Here is a 17,527-nt window from a genome sequence, read left to right as displayed (position 1 = left end):
TTCTGTAACTCGCGGGCTAGAAACTTTTACGTGCAGAGTGACCATATGACTTGCGTTTTACGGTACATTTCCGTAATTCCAACTTTAAAAAAAAAATTTCCCGCGTTTTCTTTCTCTTATTTTCAATAAGGCTTACTTGTGAACTTTTGAAATCAAGAATTACGATTTTTTTCGTGAGTTAGTCATATAATTACCATAATATGTATTAATATCATGACTAATATTATAGTCATATAAGCATCTTTGTTAAACATATACGTTTTGTTTTGAGGAATCATCAATTTTCACCCGATGCGTCTTATGGAATGTCCCTACTTCCCGCCATTGGCGATTTTTCAACAATTTTAGCAATTATTTGTGACCTTTACTTGCCTTCGACAATTTTTCAGCTGTAATTAGGAACTTTACTTGACTTTGAAATTTTTTGGTTATAATTAACAACTTAACGCGCATTTGAAAACTTTTTTGGCGATAATTTGTTATTCCCCGCGGGAGTACCGATTTTCTATTTCCCGTATTTTTATGAAGGAAATATGGTCAGCCTAGGTACTTATTATGTAGTGTGTATTGACACTTTTCTAAGGGCAGGATAGAACTTCTTGCTGGGCCTCATCTGGCCCATCACTACTCTCTAGTACAGTGGTTCTTAACCTTTCTTTTCATCCTCACCCCCAGTAAAAAAAAATTTACCTTCCCACATTTCCTTGTGTAATTCGTTTTCTATTTCTTGTAAGATTTGGTGTGGTTTTTTTTTTGTAATTAATTACATTAATTATCTATCCTCGATCCGTAAAATGACTACAAATTGCCTGCGTGCAACTTAATCCTCAACATTCGCATAGGATTATATTAATTAATCAGTCATTAAAATGTTATCATCAGTCACAAAACTGTTTCCCAATTTTTAATAATTCAAAATCATAACGTATCTGTACCTCAGAACCATACTATAAAATCAGATTTAAAATTTAAAAATTATTTTAGCTGAAATATACAATATCATGGCCCTAAACTACAGAACGGTAGCTACAAGAATACAGTACTATTCCAAAACTGACGAAAATGGGCATACGGTCGTATTGTTTTGAGTTACAGATATATATAATTAGTCTTAGCTGCTACACCATTCCATTGTTCTAGAATCAACATCACTGCCGAATTCCTTGACCATGTTCAAATCTTGATTTACGGAGGAACGTGTTCATAATCATCCCTTAGAGAAACTATTTACCAAATTTTGCTTGTTATTCTTATTCTATCAAGGAAATATACTTTCGTTAACGTATTACACAATCTGAACTTTCCATAGGCTCACTCTTAAATGACGATAAAACATAATTCCGATTTTGAATGGTCACCCCTTGATCTATATGTAGAAAAAGAAACAAAACCTTATTGGTATTAAGGGGTTAACAGTCTGGATGCACTCCAGCTAAAGAATGGTAAAATGTGCATTAAATTATCAAACAAACAGTAGAGAAAAACAGAATTTTGAAACTTACTTGTTTTTAAAGATTTGCTGTTTAACATCTTCGTCGAGAGAAAGAAAGTCTGTGTGACTTCTTGTAGAATATCTCAAACCAAGTTTTTTCATGAAAAACCATGTTTTTTCCCCCTCAACTTCGAATTGTCCAAAACATTCGAAAAAATTCGAATTAAATAAGAAATTTTAACATTAAATTAGATAGAAAACACAAGGAGAGATCGTAAAAGATCGAATTATCAAAAATTCGAATTAATCAGGTTCAAATTAACCAAGGCCTACTGTAAGTTTGGCTCTTTTTTCAAAATTTATTCAAAAAAACCAAACTAAAAATTATCATTTTTCGAAATTCGAGAGGTAAAGATTTAATGAATTGTATTACATTTATTAATGTCAGCCTGATTATACATGTTTTTTTAGCTCTAGATAAATTTTTTCGACATTTATCCTGGGTTATGATCACAGGAGTACAAAATGCTTGTAACACGAGATACGAATGTACGCCGTACTGCACGATATTTTGGGTGGGAAATGAAACTTTTGCAATGTGAATTTCGAATGACATTTTTTTTTTTGGGGGGGGGGGGATAGCTAAATGTTTAAGTGTCAATACGTCGGTATGGTTCATATTTTTCATAAAGTCAATTCAATTGTTGCCATCTTTTCAATTTCCCTGCAAAATCAGTTAACATGTTACTACAGTATTTCTTTTTCCCATCTCGCACTCCCGGTTAAGAACCACTGCTCTGAAGACTCTTTTTGAACTTTGGATTGTTTTGCTAATACATAAATTTGTCAATAGTAAATCCCCATTAATTTCTGATGCACTGAGTTGAAACAGAACTTTATTACCTGTATTGCATTTTTGATGTTACAGCTGGGGTTTTTGCGTCATGACTCCCATGTGATGTTTTTTCCCCCATTCCACTTCGAATATATGTTGCTAGCTGCAGATTGTGTGACCTGCTTCTGTGAACTGTGATGACATTTGCCTGTTTCTGTGAACTGTGATGACATTTGCCTGCTTCTGTAAACTGTGATGACATTTGCCTGCTTCTGTGAACTGTGATGACATTTGCCTGCTTCTGTGAACTGTGATGACATTTGCCTGCTTATAGCCAGATCATGACTTTTCACCAATTTGACCAGTTCTTTTTACATACACTACACATTCATGCAAACACATATCTATCTACAAACATGTACACATTTTCTTCTTCACAGGCCTTCTTGGCCAGTTTTTATGCCGGCAGTTGGCCCTCGCGGGCTGGGAATCGGCTTAAAGTTCAATTCTGGTCTGGTCTGAAGAACCACTGCTCTGGTGGAAATATCACTAAAACATTATTTTCAACCGTTGATTTATTTCAATTTTGGTGCATATATTTTTGATTACATTCACATTGCATATACCATCTATCATTGCCCCATAAAGTCGTAAAAAATTCAAAAATTCTGAAAAACTGAAGGAATTGGTTACATTTCAATTCGGGTTGTGAAAAAGTTCTTCCGATAGAGTACGAAAAATAGTTCGAATTACTGTCGAAGGAGGGCGCTGCACGAATGTAAATCACTACAAATATGAAAATTAAGTCCTGCAAAATGTGGGTGTACGATGAACACAGCTCATTTCTGAATATTTCTGTTATTGGCGCTTACTTAAGGTTTTCATTGTGATGTTGATACTGGTGGATAAAGCACTATTTGTGAAATTGTTTTACCTCAGCCGGTTGAAGCTATACGAACGTTTTGGACACAGAATAGATTGAAGAAAGGCTCAGGCCCAATCAAGACAAACCTTTCAACTAATTTTTTTCTGTACCAAAAAAAAAAAAAATCCATTTGTGAGAATAACTTTCTCGCAAACCGCATTCAAATATACCAATTCATTCAGTTCCTATGAATTTTTATAGTATTTACAAAATTATGGGACGCACCAATTATGGTCGGAAAGAAAAGTCATCTGGTTTCCACCCTGTGTATATATATGATAGTCATGATTTCCGTAACATAATTTCTGTCATGAAAATAATTTTAATTGATTTCAAACACTTCAGGTAAGCGTTGTTGAAAATAAGGGATGAAAAAGGGGCATTTTATAAGAAATTTGGGACCAACAAAATTACAGAAATGTCCCGTATAATACGAGTGTAAAAAAGAGATATAGCCACACCAACCCTTCATACACAAGTTTTCGGCCCGCGAACTGCAAAACTGCCGCTTATCTGGCCCACGGACTGAAAAGCTTGTGCATCCCGATCTAACTGCATTCCGAAAAACATGCCAATCTGATTTTTATTCTTGTTTCCACAGAAGAGCATATAACAGAGCAATAAATTTTATGGTTATAAACGATAAAAATATCTTTGTATCTCAACGTATGGTGATATATTTACACAAAAAATGGTTGTCTCCCCGCTGTTCGCGGAGATGACATTTTCGCCCGTGTATAGTAACTGTATTTTTATCGTATCTTTCTCGCGAGAGGTATCTTTAGGAGATCCCTTGGCTTCTGTGTAGAGTTATTACGACCCCGATGCCGTTGTTTTACTCCTCGTATAGTCAGTGCTTTAACCCTTAGTCGACTGTGAGGAACAAAAAAATAAATAGAGGCGGCTGAAGGCAGCAAAAACAAATGGCTTGTTACGGCGTTGTTTTATGGTCGCTACCAAAACATAAAGTACCGTAAGATCTTGTTCACTTTGTCCAGAACACTCCTGAAATATTTTACTTTTGTTTGACTGGACAGAGATGAAGATCTTCGCCTGGGGAAAGTGATAAACCAGTATTTTGTACAACTCTATGAATGGATTGGGTTTCCCCTCGACCGAGTTAATTTTTTCAATGATTTAGAAATGTGCCACTTGATTCATTTTTTATAGAATAAAGATTGAGGTCACGGGCTACATAAGATTACTCCGAGGGCCACATTTGTCGCGCGGGCCATCGGTCGAGCATTTACGATCAAACGCAACTGGAATACTAGGCAGAATAGTACTACATTTCAGCGTAGCAAAACCAGTTTTTTCTGCAAAGTCACGTCCCCTTAAAAAAGCTACATAAGGAATAGCGATTGGTTGTAGTAATAATACTGACAGCACGCTTTGCACACAGATGGTGGATAAGTCGGCCTGGGTTTTTAAGAAATCCTATATCTATGTCCACACACAAGTTAAATCCATTCAAAAATAAATGAATAAAAATAATTTATTAGTTCTTAAAAGAGTTTGAATATTATTCGAGTATCGATCAGTCCGAGAGAAAATACATAAATGAGTAAGGAGTGTATAGCCATCACACGAGTGGATAGCTGGCTGCGCTGGCGATACCACACTGGTTGTTCTTGTTCCTGGACATCTTGATGTAACCATTGAGACCCCAGCTTGCACCCCAACTGCAGAAATAAAGTGAATATTTTAATCGAATTATTTCATACGTAATATCATCAATGTACAGGGTAATTATAATCAAAGTTCTCGTAGTCTGTGTGTGTGTGTTGTTTGAAGGGCCGTCTTAAGAGCATCATAAGCCCTCGGCCAAGTGATTTTTATGAGGCCTTAGCAGACAAATTCTTGAAAATTTCAACCAGATCTTACATTTTGAGGCCTTTTTTCCTCTTGAGCCCCCCGGGCCGTGCACGGGTGGGCCCATGCCTTAAGACGGCACTGGTTGTTTGTGTGTGTGTGAGAGAGAGAGGTTTTTCCCAAAAACCGATCATCAAAGCATAGCTAAATTTTCAGGATATCTTTATGAAACCACGAGACAGAAATTTATGCAATAAAAAACAGTTAAACTTCTGACCACCAGGTGAAAAGTGGTGCTTTTTTATTACATTTTGTTTTTTCCCATGGTCCATAAAACGTATTTACCAAGTTCCAATGGAATGCGTCCGCTAGACCGGAAGCAATAGGGATCTGAGTAGTTTCAGTATACTGACACTGCTCAGACCAAAGTATGGATACTGAAATTACTCAGATCCCTGTTGCGTCCGTTCTGGCGGACTCATTCCATTAAAACATGGTACATACGCTTTGTGGACCATGTAAAAAGAAAAAAAGCAATAAAAAAAACACCATTTTTGCACCTGTTGGCAAAAATTGAACTATTTTTTATTGCATAAATTTCTCTCCCATGAGATGAATGGCGTTGAAATGAAATATAAATGATGAAGTGGATCACGCTGTCGGCATCGAGTGAAGGCTGTTCGGACATCCATCCAGTTTATTGATGGCCTAATTTGCAATAAGTCTGTGTAAAATATTGTTGTTAGCGTCATCTATTGTTCACTTTTTAGATTATCATTCCTCATAATTAATGGGGAAAAAATCGATTTATTTCTGATCATGTGCAGTTTTCGGTAAAGTAAAATTTTGTATGATAGTTTGCTTTTTCTCCTGTAACTAGCTTTTAAAGTTTAAACGAACATTCGACACATAATGTATTTATTTAAAAGGTAAAAAGATTGAAATTTATAAAAAATTTATTCCATTTAGTTGCCTTCATTTTTATATTGTGATTTCGAAATTAGAATGCGAATTTCTAATTAATCCTTTAAGCGGCAGTGACGAGATATCTCGCTTCTATGGAAGCCTCTTATTTCAATAGTAGCAAGCCCAGATAATTTTTAGGAAGTGATTTCTCAAGGTAAACATTTTCCTTATTATTCTCTCGAAGAAATGTTCCCCAAAAATATTGAAGAAACAATTCAAAACATGCGTTTTAGGTGTTGGGAATTCGTTTTTTTTTTTTTTTTTTCCTGTTTTCAAACTCATGACATTTTCCGAATCAATTTCGGATTTTGTTTGTGGATACTTACAATATGAACGCGTGATTATTTGCAATTGGAAGGGGTAAAGATTGGCTACTTTTGGTGAAAGTTTACCAACTGTCACCATGGTACGTCACCAATAACTTCTCGTAGGTTGTCATTCCTCCGTATCACATCCAAGAAGATAGAGAATATAAAACTTTCAACATACCTGTTCTTCACCAACCAATAATCTCGGCCATATTCAGTACCATAACCAACGGCCAAAACAGCATGATCGAGTCTGGTGCTGCTACATTCGCTCTCGTCGTATATTCCATCTCTGCGAAATGACATATACGAGAAATTACTAATTTATTCCGTTGTACAAATTTGTTTCTCAAACATTCAGTTTCTTTGCCTATAGTTGTCAGAATTCACTACAAGTCAGTCCATTTAAAAATTAAAAAAGAGTTGATAAAATTGAAGGACTCACCCATAGTTCTGGAAACTCGAACGACTAGCATCAATGACTACAGAAACTGGACCAACAGTGGCCACGGCTTTCTTCAAGGCTTCTTCGTCTCCAACTGTAATATCTACATATCCGGTAACAGTGGCAGCTATGTTAGCTTTATCGAATCTGCAGGAACCGTCCTTTGAAAAGAAAGATGATTGAGCAAATTATATAAGGCCGGCGGTATATTTGAAGCTGAAATGCAGACATTATAATGCAGTGCTAACTTCTGGAAAAAAAACTTCTAATTCCTTTATTGTTGGAGAACTGTTCCATTTGTGGTTAATTAATCCTTTCTCTAACGTATCAGGAATTTCGAAACCACCAGTAACATATAATGTACATATATTTGTTAGGAAGTAAGCATTCTTTCGATTTTAGCAGGTGCAAAAAGTATAAAAGTTAAAAATAAATGTGTCCCATTGAGAAATCGGGTTTAGAAAATGCGTGGGCTTGTCACATTGCTAATATGAAAAGCTTCTAAGAAGGAGAGATAGCTCGTCGATGCCGCTTAGAGAGATAACATTCATCGACATTCAGTAACATTTCAGGATGAAACCAAACAACAGATAGAACAATTGTAATATTCAAATTGCGTTCAAGTTACCTTAGCTTCGTATGGATAGGAGGCTTCAGTGTTAATTCCGTTGCTTTTTATGTAACTGAAAGCTATGTCCGTGTTTCCACCATTACATCCATTATTTCCTGTAACGAAACGGAATGAATATTCAATAACTATAGAATTTAAATATTTGCTTTATATTGCATTACCATGGCTTTACGTAACCTTAAAAGCGACAAAAATCGTTAAAAAAAGTGTGTTCAGCCATCGAAATATTTTGAAAACAGAGTGCCCTAGAAATCTATTGCCGAAATGAGAGGAGTGATAGTACACGTCAAAAGACAAAGAACTTTGGTTGTGGCCAAGGTGCTTTATCCTCACTTCAGAAGTCATCAAAATATGGCAACCTTTTTTTCCAGCATGAGGAGCGACAGTTGAATTTCTTCCTTTCAATTGCAGGCAATTCACGTATGCTATCATTCCCGTTTTGGTGGTAGATTTCTTGCACACACACTATAAGACGTGAAAATAAATATCGTTATTTCAAAAGATTAATTCTTCACCTTCTTTGGAAGAGCAATCGACCAGGTTCTGTTCACTCAAAGAGACCAGTTTGCCGGTCTTCTTTTTGTGCTGTCCTTCGAGAGAACCAGTCACCGCGAAAGCCCAGCAAGACCCGCATTGTTGCTACAAAGGAATGGATACACAACACTTAATCATCGTACCGTAATTTGATAATCAGAAACGTTAAATGTGTGAGGTTCGTAAATGTGATAAAACCGGTTATTATGCATAATTACTGAAAACTTTGGTAAGTTTGATAAATTTTGCAAAATTTATAACATTTACCGGTGATTATGATCCCAGATCTTATTGGAAAAATGATAAATCGTCAATGAATTAATTGAATTTATCGGCATTTTGCTCGAACTTAAATCTAGGATGATAGGTTAGATCAGTGATGATAATTATGTTGATATTATTATGTTATTATCAAGAAAGTTGATTAATGTGTAGACAGCTTATAATACAATGCTAATAACAATTTATACACAATTTATACGTTTTTTATTCCTTATAATACTTATTTTGATTGAATTAAATTTTAATGCAATATAAGTATACCGTGCCCATCACGTACGGAAGAAACTGATGAGTGTGGTTGAATTTAAGTGATATTTCTCTCTCCGCGCATGATTTCTTCCATATTTATCATACTAACCAACTTCATTCGGTAATTAGGTATAATCACTGGCAAAAGTGATAAATGTAGGAAAATTTGACAAACTTAACTAATACGATTGGTAATTATGCGTAATTACCTGTTGTTTTGCATAATTACCGATTTATCGCATTTAACGTAACATATACAGGGTGGTGACTATCGACCGCCCAATAATTACACACGTGATTCCTTGTGAAAAACTAATACGGAAAAGTGTTTTCCGTTTTTTGATCTGACCAATAATCAATGAGTTATAACGCTTTAAAAATTGATGATGTTACTTAAAAATCCGGCCAAATTCACCAAACGTACACCAAATGTATAACTTGGCGCTTTTTTAAACTGCACAATGATATAACCCATAGTTTCTCAACCTTTTTTGTCCCATCGCCCCCTTCTTCAGAAATTTTTTTCTCCCGTTTACCCATAGGATCCTATGTTATACCCGTAGCTTCTACCGCCCCCCTGGAACTTCCTATCGCCCTCAAGGGGGCGTTAACGCCCACATTGGGGATCACTAATATAACATATATCATAACCCCTATACAATCGAGAAAGTAAACCAGTTTCTTTTCCATCTCTTTTGTTGTTTGCACACTTTTCAAATTTTTAAGTGGGTGTTAATTATTATGATTTCATAAGGCTGTAGATGTTTTCATCCATAAGATTAAAAAAAAAAGCTACTGCCACCCAGAAAATTCTGAAATTTAGCTCAAATGTGTTACTCGCCATGTTTAGTAAAATGAACATCGGATTTCGAAGTTAACCCTAGTATTTTTTGAAACAAATATTGAACATTTGCTCATATTTTTGAAAATTTATACATTTTTTCAAACTTTAAAATTCGTAAAATTCAAACGGATGATCAAACATCGAAGTTCGAGATTCATCTCACTGAAAATGCCATATAAATATTTCTGCAAAATTTCATAATTTTTGGTGTAGTATTAGAGCCAAAAAAACTGGTACAGGCATGCGTATGCAAATAAAGAGATATGGAACCAATCAGAGTACGGCGCTGCGGTCGGCAACGCCTATATAACACAACAAGTGTCTCGCATAGTTGTTAGATCGGTTACTGCTGTTACAATGGCAGGTTATCGAGATTCAAGTGAGTTTGAACATGGTGTTATAGTCGGCGCACGAGAGATAGGACATAGCATGTCCGAGGTAGCGATGAAATTTGGATTTTCACGTACGACCATTTCACGAGTGTATCGTGAATATCAGGAATCCGGTAAAAAATTAAATCTACGACATCGCTGCGGCCGGAAAAATATCATGCAAGAACGGGACTGACGAGAATCATTAAACGTGACAGACGTGCGACCCTTCCGCAAATTGCTGCAGATTTCAATGCTGTGCCATCAACAAGTGTCAGCGTGCGAACCATTCAACGAAACATCATCGATGGGCTTTCGGAGCCGAAGGCCCACTCGTGTGCCCTTGATGACTGCACGACACAAAGCTTTGCGCCTCGCCTGGGCCCGACAACACCGACATTGGACTGTTGAGGACTGGAAACATGTTGCCTGGTCTGTCGAGTCTCGGTTCCAATTGCTTCGAGCTGATGGACGTGGACGGGTATGGAGACAACCTCATGAATCCATGGACCCTACATGTCAACAGGGGACTGTTCAAGCTGGTGGAGGCTCTGTGATGGTATGGGGCGTGTGCAGTTGGCGTGATATGGGACCCCTGATACGTCTACATACGACTTTGACAGGTACGTAAGCATCCTGTCTGATCACCTGCACCCATTCATGTCCATTGTGCATTCCGACGGACTTGGACAATTTCAGCAGGACAATGCGACACCCCACACGTCCAGAATTGCTACAAAGTGGCTCCAGGAACATTCTTCTGACTTTAGACACTTCCGCTGGCCACCTAAATCCCCAGACATGAACATTATTGAACATATCTGGGATGCCTTGCAACGTGCTGTTCAGAAGAGATCTCCACCCCCTCTTACTCCTACGGATTTATGGACAGCCCTGCAGGATTCATGGTGTCAATTACCTCCAGCACTACTTCAGACATTAGTCGAGTCCATGCCACGTCGTGTTGCGGCACTTCTGCGGGCTCGCGGGGGCCCTACACGATATTAGGCAGGTTTACCAGTTTTTTTGGCTCTTCAGTGTATATACGTTTCTTTCAAATCTTAAACGGGTGACCTCAAAAACTGCAATTTGTGAAAATCGTGTTCAAAGCGTTTTTTCTTGTTCACATTTACCCTATAATTCATTAATTTTCATATAGTTTTATTTTGGAAAAAAAATTAACCCGATTGGCAAGAACTGTTTTGCATCTGATTTTCGTGATTAAATGAAATATTTTTTTAAAGTCATGTTAGAAAATTCGACTTCAGGGGTCATAACACCCTTTAAATGAATAAATCATCTCCAACAATTTTGAGGTGAGATTTTTCTTTACAAATACAAATACAACGCCACAACAGGCAAATTGCCCAACGAGGTGGCTGACTTAAGAACATCATGGATCCCCGAGGCATTTTTTGGAGGCCCTACCTACTACTACTACACCTCTTTCTACTACCTACATACTCACAGCTTTTGACTGAAATTCTGCAACACAATTAACTAAGTAACAAAACATATATATGAATGAATGAAATCGATCACAGTTACAAATTGTCACGTGATTACAGTTTAAAATGCTTATGGCATCTCATTTATGTTATGAATGTGCGTATGAAACAGTAGGCTCTACTCCAAACCATATTTGAAGCAATAGGCAGTAAAGACATGATGATAAAAAATTCTCAAATTTCGAAAATTGTGAACCAGGAGTGGGGGTAATCATAATTTTTCGGAAAAAAATTAAGAAACGAAATACGCATATAAAGGCAACGGGGCGGCGAAATCCTGAAGTCCATATCTGTTAAGAGGGGTCCAAGGGCAATTGCCCCCTTTCATGACATGACAAGCACAATTATTTTCAATTGGTCATTTGTTTTGGCGCAGTTTGACGTTGTTTGACCCGCAGTTTGGTTCTTGCGCTACAAAAATCAAAGTCCAATCGAATAAATACGCCCCTGAATAAACCTTCATTTTAAAAAAATGACCAAGTTCTGCGCGAATCATGTAGTCTGGAATACAAATTTCAAAGTAGTCCAAATCTTTCACGTGAAAAGATAAAATAAAAATTTATTAATATTTCATCGCGATAAAAAGTCAATTGCAGTCAAAAGGAAATGAAAAATCGTCATTGCAACATTCATGAATGAATGAACGCCAGGGGCTCTGCCACCGGACTTATCCCGTTGCCGAGATCTCATCCAACCCAGCTTCGTGACAGAGTCTGGAACAAAGTGAGTGCACCTAACAGTCTGAGTGTGTAACTAGTATTGTGCTTGATATTTCAGTGCTGCCATCTATACTTGAAATTGTGAGTGAAGTGTAGTGATTGAATATTTGTTAGGTTGTAGGCTTTTTGCTCTCTGTGGCGAGACTTTTTAACGGGGAGATCGGTTCGTATTCGCGCCTTGAAGTTGGAAACCACAGAAAACCAACTTCAGCCGACCACCACTGTGGCGCCGGTGGGGTTCGAACCCGGATCTTCGCGATGCGAGTCCGTCACTATGGCCACTCGACCACCACAGCGGCATTGCAACATGCAGAAATCGGTAAGAAAATGTGACTCGATGAATAATCAATAGAAAATATCCGAGAGAGAGAGAAACCACTAATTATTCTGAATATGCCAATTCATAAAATGACTAGTTTGATTGACAGTTTCTGATCGAAGCTTGTTATTATTTTAGTGTTTTCACAAGTCACCTTCGTCAAGCTGCCATTTTTGCAATCTTCTTTGAAGTTTATTACACGTGACTGTGTGTGTTTCGATGAGATTTTAAAATAACTCAAAAAATATTGTCCTGTTTCATTGATCAATATATAGATAGATAGAACCGCTCACAGCCCCGGACTGATGCAAAGCACCTTACTTCCGTTACCTCAAAAGAGGCAGAGTTGTGTCGGAAAAGTTAGCAAAGATTTATAGTGGTGGCTCCCCTTGCCCCGTGCTCGCAAGTTTCGAATTACTCGCGTCGTTCTCCCCATGAAGACAGCCATCAACTCAATGCAACATATAAGCCATTTGACAAAAATGGGTGACTGAATCCAATGTTTAGGGAGAAAAATTGCGAGAGATTTGCGAAAAGTGGGAGGGATTTGAGAATGGTCTAAATACACAATGCATACAAATTACATGTATACAGCACCTCGACTGTGACGGGAAGCGAAGAAACAAAGCCTCCGTCTACAGCGCTGAACAGTGTGTTCTGCTCGCCCTTCCCCTTACAGAACATGCAATATATACACACACAGAATACACACAGAGCCCGCATTGCGACGGGAACAATCAATCAGAGCCTCCGTTGACAGTGCTGGACATTCACATTTGAATTACATGCATACATTATTTTCTTTACAAAAATTTCCCTTTTCTATACTATTGGGAATGCACATAAACATTACTATGAAGGTAGTATTGGGTACAAATACAGGGTGATCAGCGAATAAGCCCTTATTTCAAAATTAAATATCTCTACAACAAAGATCAATGGAATTATGCGGTAAACGGTACGTTTATTAGCAAAACTGTAAGAATGTTGTACAGAAATTTCGAAAATTTAGTTTTTTTTTAAATTTTTTAAAATTCAAAAAAAAAAGAAAATTGGAGATTTTGGGGTTCCGAAAATCTTTATTTGTGTGAAGGGAAACCACTGCATTCGCCTAAAGTTACTGCATGAGCTGCGGTATGCGCCAGAGGCATTATCGGCCCCCTTCTTCGTGCGACAATTTTGGAACAATTTGTCAGCACACATGGCGCATACCGCAGCCCATGCAGTAACTTTAGGCGAATGCAGTGGTTTCCCTTCACACAAATGAGGATTTTCGGAACCCCAAAATCTCCAGTTTTGTTGTTTTTTTTTAATTTTAAAAAATTTAAAAAAAACTAAATTTTCGAAATTTCTGTACAACATTCTTACAGTTTTGCTAATAAACGTACTGTTTACCGCATAATTCTATTGATCTTTGTTGTAGAGATATTTAATTTTGAAATAAGGGCTTATTCGCTGATCACCCTGTATCACCATGAGCTCATACAAATATTCAAGGTTACAAAAATACTATCATACTATGAAAGTGCGGCGGGAACAATCAAACACAGCCCCCGTTCACAGTGCTGGGTGGCAGCGATCATATTTGAATTACCCACATATATTTTTACATAATATTTACATAATATATTTACATAATATTTACATAATATTTACATAATATTTACATAATATATTTATATAATATATGCTATTTACATAATATAAATTTCCCTTTTTATATAATTGTTGATATGATCAATATGTAATCTGATGAAAACGACAGCGTATAAAAACGATCGCGTAATAAACAGAACGCACTGTATGCACCTTCCCCAAAAAATGTTGACTTGATAGTGAAAGAGAACAAATTACTACATTTTGGCAAAAAATATTGATTTGGTTAAAATAAAATCAAGTAGATCTCATTTGGCTAACACTTTAGAAATCTGGTGATAAATTTGCCAATATAGTGGAATAAACTAATACGTAATTACACGTAACAATAAGGTTATACTATCACACTGCGATAAAAGTAAAAGCGCCAATCGTGAAAGAAGGCCGAATTTGGCTTCTAATGGGATTGAATATTTCAGTTCATTTTTTAGAAGTGCATTTTCTCCGCTGCTGGCGCGGAGAAATGCACTTTGGTTCGGTGTTTGGCATATAACTGACCGTTAGGAAAATGACACGTCACACAATTTTAAAAGCTTATAACTCACTTGATATTCGTCCGATCGAAAAACGGAAAACACTTTTCCATATTACTTTTTCACAAGGAATCGCGTGTGTAATTATTGGGCGGTCGATATTTACCCTCTTGTATAATAACTTTTTTTAAATTTTCTTACTGACCTGGTTTTTGACCGGAGTGACCAGGCCCTGATTCCTCCAATCAACAGTGTCGGGAAGGACGATGTTAGATTGTGACACGAAAACGCTTGACGCATTTGAAGTTTTGAGTTCACGCCTGTAACCGTTCCTGCTCGACTTCACTTCAGAGAGGCCCTGCAATATATTACAAAGTATACATCACTTGTAATGATGAAATTATATGCAAATACAGGAAGTGGAAAAGTTTTCATTGAAATTTCTTTAGAATCGATTGCAATTTATATTTAATGGGCGCATTCATCGTAACTCCGGTAGTATTGGTTGAATTTAAAGTACGCACAGAGTACTCACCAGATCAGTGATGTCATTCACTTTTAGCCTGAAGCTGTGCATGCCCAGATTGGCTTCCAAGTTGTGCTTGATGATATGGAGCACATTTTTTTCCCAGATCAGGCGCCTCACTATTTCTTCCAAGTAGTTGTAGCTTTTCTGGAACGTTTTCTATACGATTCACAAAAAAAAAGTTCTGAGAAATGAATTTCAAAAATTTCATTTCTGCATGTATACGAGGCAAACAAAAAGTCGGCCATTTTTTTTCTAATTACTAAATAATGAATAAATTGTCATATACGAACGAAAATTTATGTCAGAAATTCATTTACTAAAATTAATTGACGTTGAATAATCAGCAAAAATTACTAGTAATTTTTCTTTCGTTTATGGAAATAAATTTTCTTTTGGAAAATAGAGATTTTTTCCATTAGAAGTGTGAGAATTAAAAAAAATCACCATCAAAAACATCTATCCATAAAAACTTCAATGGTTTGTTCTAGTTTATGTTCGCGGATTTTTAGATGCGTTCATGTGAAAAATGTGGTTTTTCTGCGGTAAAAGACACATTTGCCACTTGATATTGTGAAAAACTGTCGGTTTGTTTTCTTTGCAGGACGAAATCCATGATTAAGACAAGAACTTTGGTGCAAACCGAACATTTGTTCGACAATCTGTGTGTAATCTACGTATCTACGTATTCCATTTTTAAACATTTTCAAAATGTCTAGTGACTTTGAATCCCCCTCTACATGAGTGTACATGTACATATTAAATTAAGGGCAACGAAAATTACTATTTAGACGGGGATTATGAATTTTCAGAAATTATATTATTTTTCCGAAAATGGTAACTTACTTTGTATATCTCCCAATGTCCATCCAAGTCGGGTCTGAATGTATAGGACATGGCAGAAGCCACGAAAAGCAGGAGGAAAATATACTTCATCATCTGTGTATGGGAAAAAAAATCATGAAATATGTGTAGGCTACATAGTACACATAACAAGCATTACACAATAACAAACTTCACGTTAGGTTCATAACAAGTAGAAGCACATTCCAACGTGCACCAATTCATTAGAAATTTCGCAGAGGAATCTGGACGAGGTGCATGTGGGGTTTAGTAGTAGTAGTAATTCAGATAACAATTACCCGTCGAGCATTTGATCAGAATTAAGGGATACCAAGCACCAGGAATACAATAAGTTTTATCTCATACAAAACTCAGGAAAACTTTTATTTTTAATTCCTTAATACATTTTCCCCTATCTCTTTAATCGTTTTTTTTAATATACTTTTTTCGAAACAGGTTCAGCCTTTTGGACCGCTGTGTACATAAATTTTTTTTCTCTTGGGAACTTCTGAATAAATCAAACAATATGCAAAATTAGTATATCCAAAAACAGATGTCATACCTTTGTCGGATCAACTCGATTGATAACCTATGGATAGAGAGTAACGACACGGTAACTTGTTATCGGATATGGCACAAATGGAGTTGTATATATATCAAAATTTTCCCATTGTTATCTATTCATCTTGTCTTGTTACTGCTGGTTATCCTCACGTGCTCCCCCCCCCCTCTCGTAATTTATTTATTTATTTTTATTTATTTATTTAAAATATAAAGCTGCAGGTTTAAAACCCAATTACAGCTGGCAGGAAAATTAAAAATTAGCACAGAATAGGGAAAACGACATGATGAAGTACACAAAAGACAAATAAAAAGTAACGAAAATTCTATAAAAAGATATGTACAACACAATCACAGCAAAAATCTTCAGTAGTCGATAACAGACGAATGAAAAATATCCAGATGTTGAGGAAGCTCATTATAAAATTCGGAAAATCTGTTTTTAGCACACTAATTGCCAATATTAGTATTGGATTATTTGACGGCAAATAAGCAATTAGATCTTCTATTGTGGCACTTAATATTAAAACAGATTTCGTTAATTATGCAATCAATTTGGTTATTCAACAGTTTCTTGAAAAAAATAACGAGCAAGTAATCTCTGCGTTTTTATGAACTAATAACATTGAAACTGTTTCGTAGATGCGTGGCAGATCTTTCGTTTAGCTGCGTATCATCACTGAAAATGAAATTATCAGTGTCTCACATAACTGAAATCATGTTTTAGACATTATAAAGAAACTGTTAACGAAACCCTAGCATGATATTAGCAAAAAAACGTTATCTACTACCTAAACTGAATTATTACATGATTTCTCAATTATAGATACAATTATTCTTGCTTTTCCCTTTTAGATAAAATACAACGAATTCTCAGGTGTGACAGATACGTTCGATTATCTTCATTGAGTAATTTTCATGTCAACAAAAATATTAATGTTTCAACGCGGAATGCGCGTGAACACGAGGTATGTATATCGGACGATAACAATAGATCTCTTTTTCTATTCGATGGAAATATTATCATGTTGCGGAAATGAACTGGTGAATATTGAGAATCATTGAGTGTCACATTGATGATTGCGTTATTAACAACCACGATCGTTTTCGAAAATTCTGATTTAAAATCGTTAATGGTGGAAAATTGCTCCCAAATGTTAATTGAAAGGGTCTCGCTCCTTTTAATATGGCCTGAAAAAAACGAGAGAGAGAGAGAGAATGTCTGAAAACTATTCTTTAAAGTCTTCAATCCGCGGGCCAGATATGCCGTGTTTCTGTAGCTCGCGGA

At 36.4% G+C, this 17,527-nt stretch overlaps 1 protein-coding gene across 2 annotated transcripts; it reads right to left on the bottom strand.

Annotated features, from left to right (window-relative positions):
• Nucleotides 1–4,675: 4,675 nt before the first annotated feature.
• LOC149089758 (cathepsin L-like peptidase) lies at nucleotides 4,676–16,312 on the bottom strand. 2 transcript variants are annotated; one of them, XM_089244654.1, is made up of 9 exons: nucleotides 16,241–16,312; nucleotides 15,682–15,774; nucleotides 14,845–14,994; nucleotides 14,515–14,667; nucleotides 7,870–7,993; nucleotides 7,352–7,449; nucleotides 6,724–6,884; nucleotides 6,460–6,570; nucleotides 4,676–4,874 (listed from the first exon to the last, which is right to left on the bottom strand). In XM_089244654.1, exons 2-9 carry the CDS (start codon nucleotides 15,772–15,774, stop codon nucleotides 4,775–4,777), a joined length of 990 nt encoding a protein of 329 aa, XP_089100780.1. In that variant the 5' UTR covers nucleotides 16,241–16,312; the 3' UTR covers nucleotides 4,676–4,774. The 2 variants fall into 2 exon arrangements, with proteins under 2 accessions (XP_089100780.1, XP_089100862.1); XM_089244736.1 differs by lacking the exon at nucleotides 16,241–16,312 and adding an exon at nucleotides 15,978–16,005.
• Between the last annotated feature and the right edge of the window lie 1,215 nt (nucleotides 16,313–17,527).

The sequence above is a fragment of the Pholcus phalangioides genome, unplaced genomic scaffold, assembly GCF_987345545.1.
Source record: "Pholcus phalangioides strain wild (caught in Gottingen) unplaced genomic scaffold, Ppha-v1.0 ptg000001l_1, whole genome shotgun sequence".
In the NCBI taxonomy this organism is placed as follows: Eukaryota; Metazoa; Arthropoda; class Arachnida; order Araneae; family Pholcidae; genus Pholcus; species Pholcus phalangioides.
This window is presented reverse-complemented; position numbering and strand designations above follow the sequence as displayed.

Bases quoted from the DNA above. Each gene is read 5' to 3' on its own strand.
- LOC149089758 (XM_089244654.1), bottom strand. From the start codon at position 15,774: ATGATGAAGTATATTTTCCTCCTGCTTTTCGTGGCTTCTGCCATGTCC. The intron at 14,668-14,844 runs GTGAGTACTCTG...AATATATTGCAG, and splicing joins TGAATGACATCACTGATCTG to GGCCTCTCTGAAGTGAAGTC. The intron at 7,450-7,869 runs GTGAAGAATTAA...GTTTCGTTACAG, and splicing joins CGATTGCTCTTCCAAAGAAG to GAAATAATGGATGTAATGGT.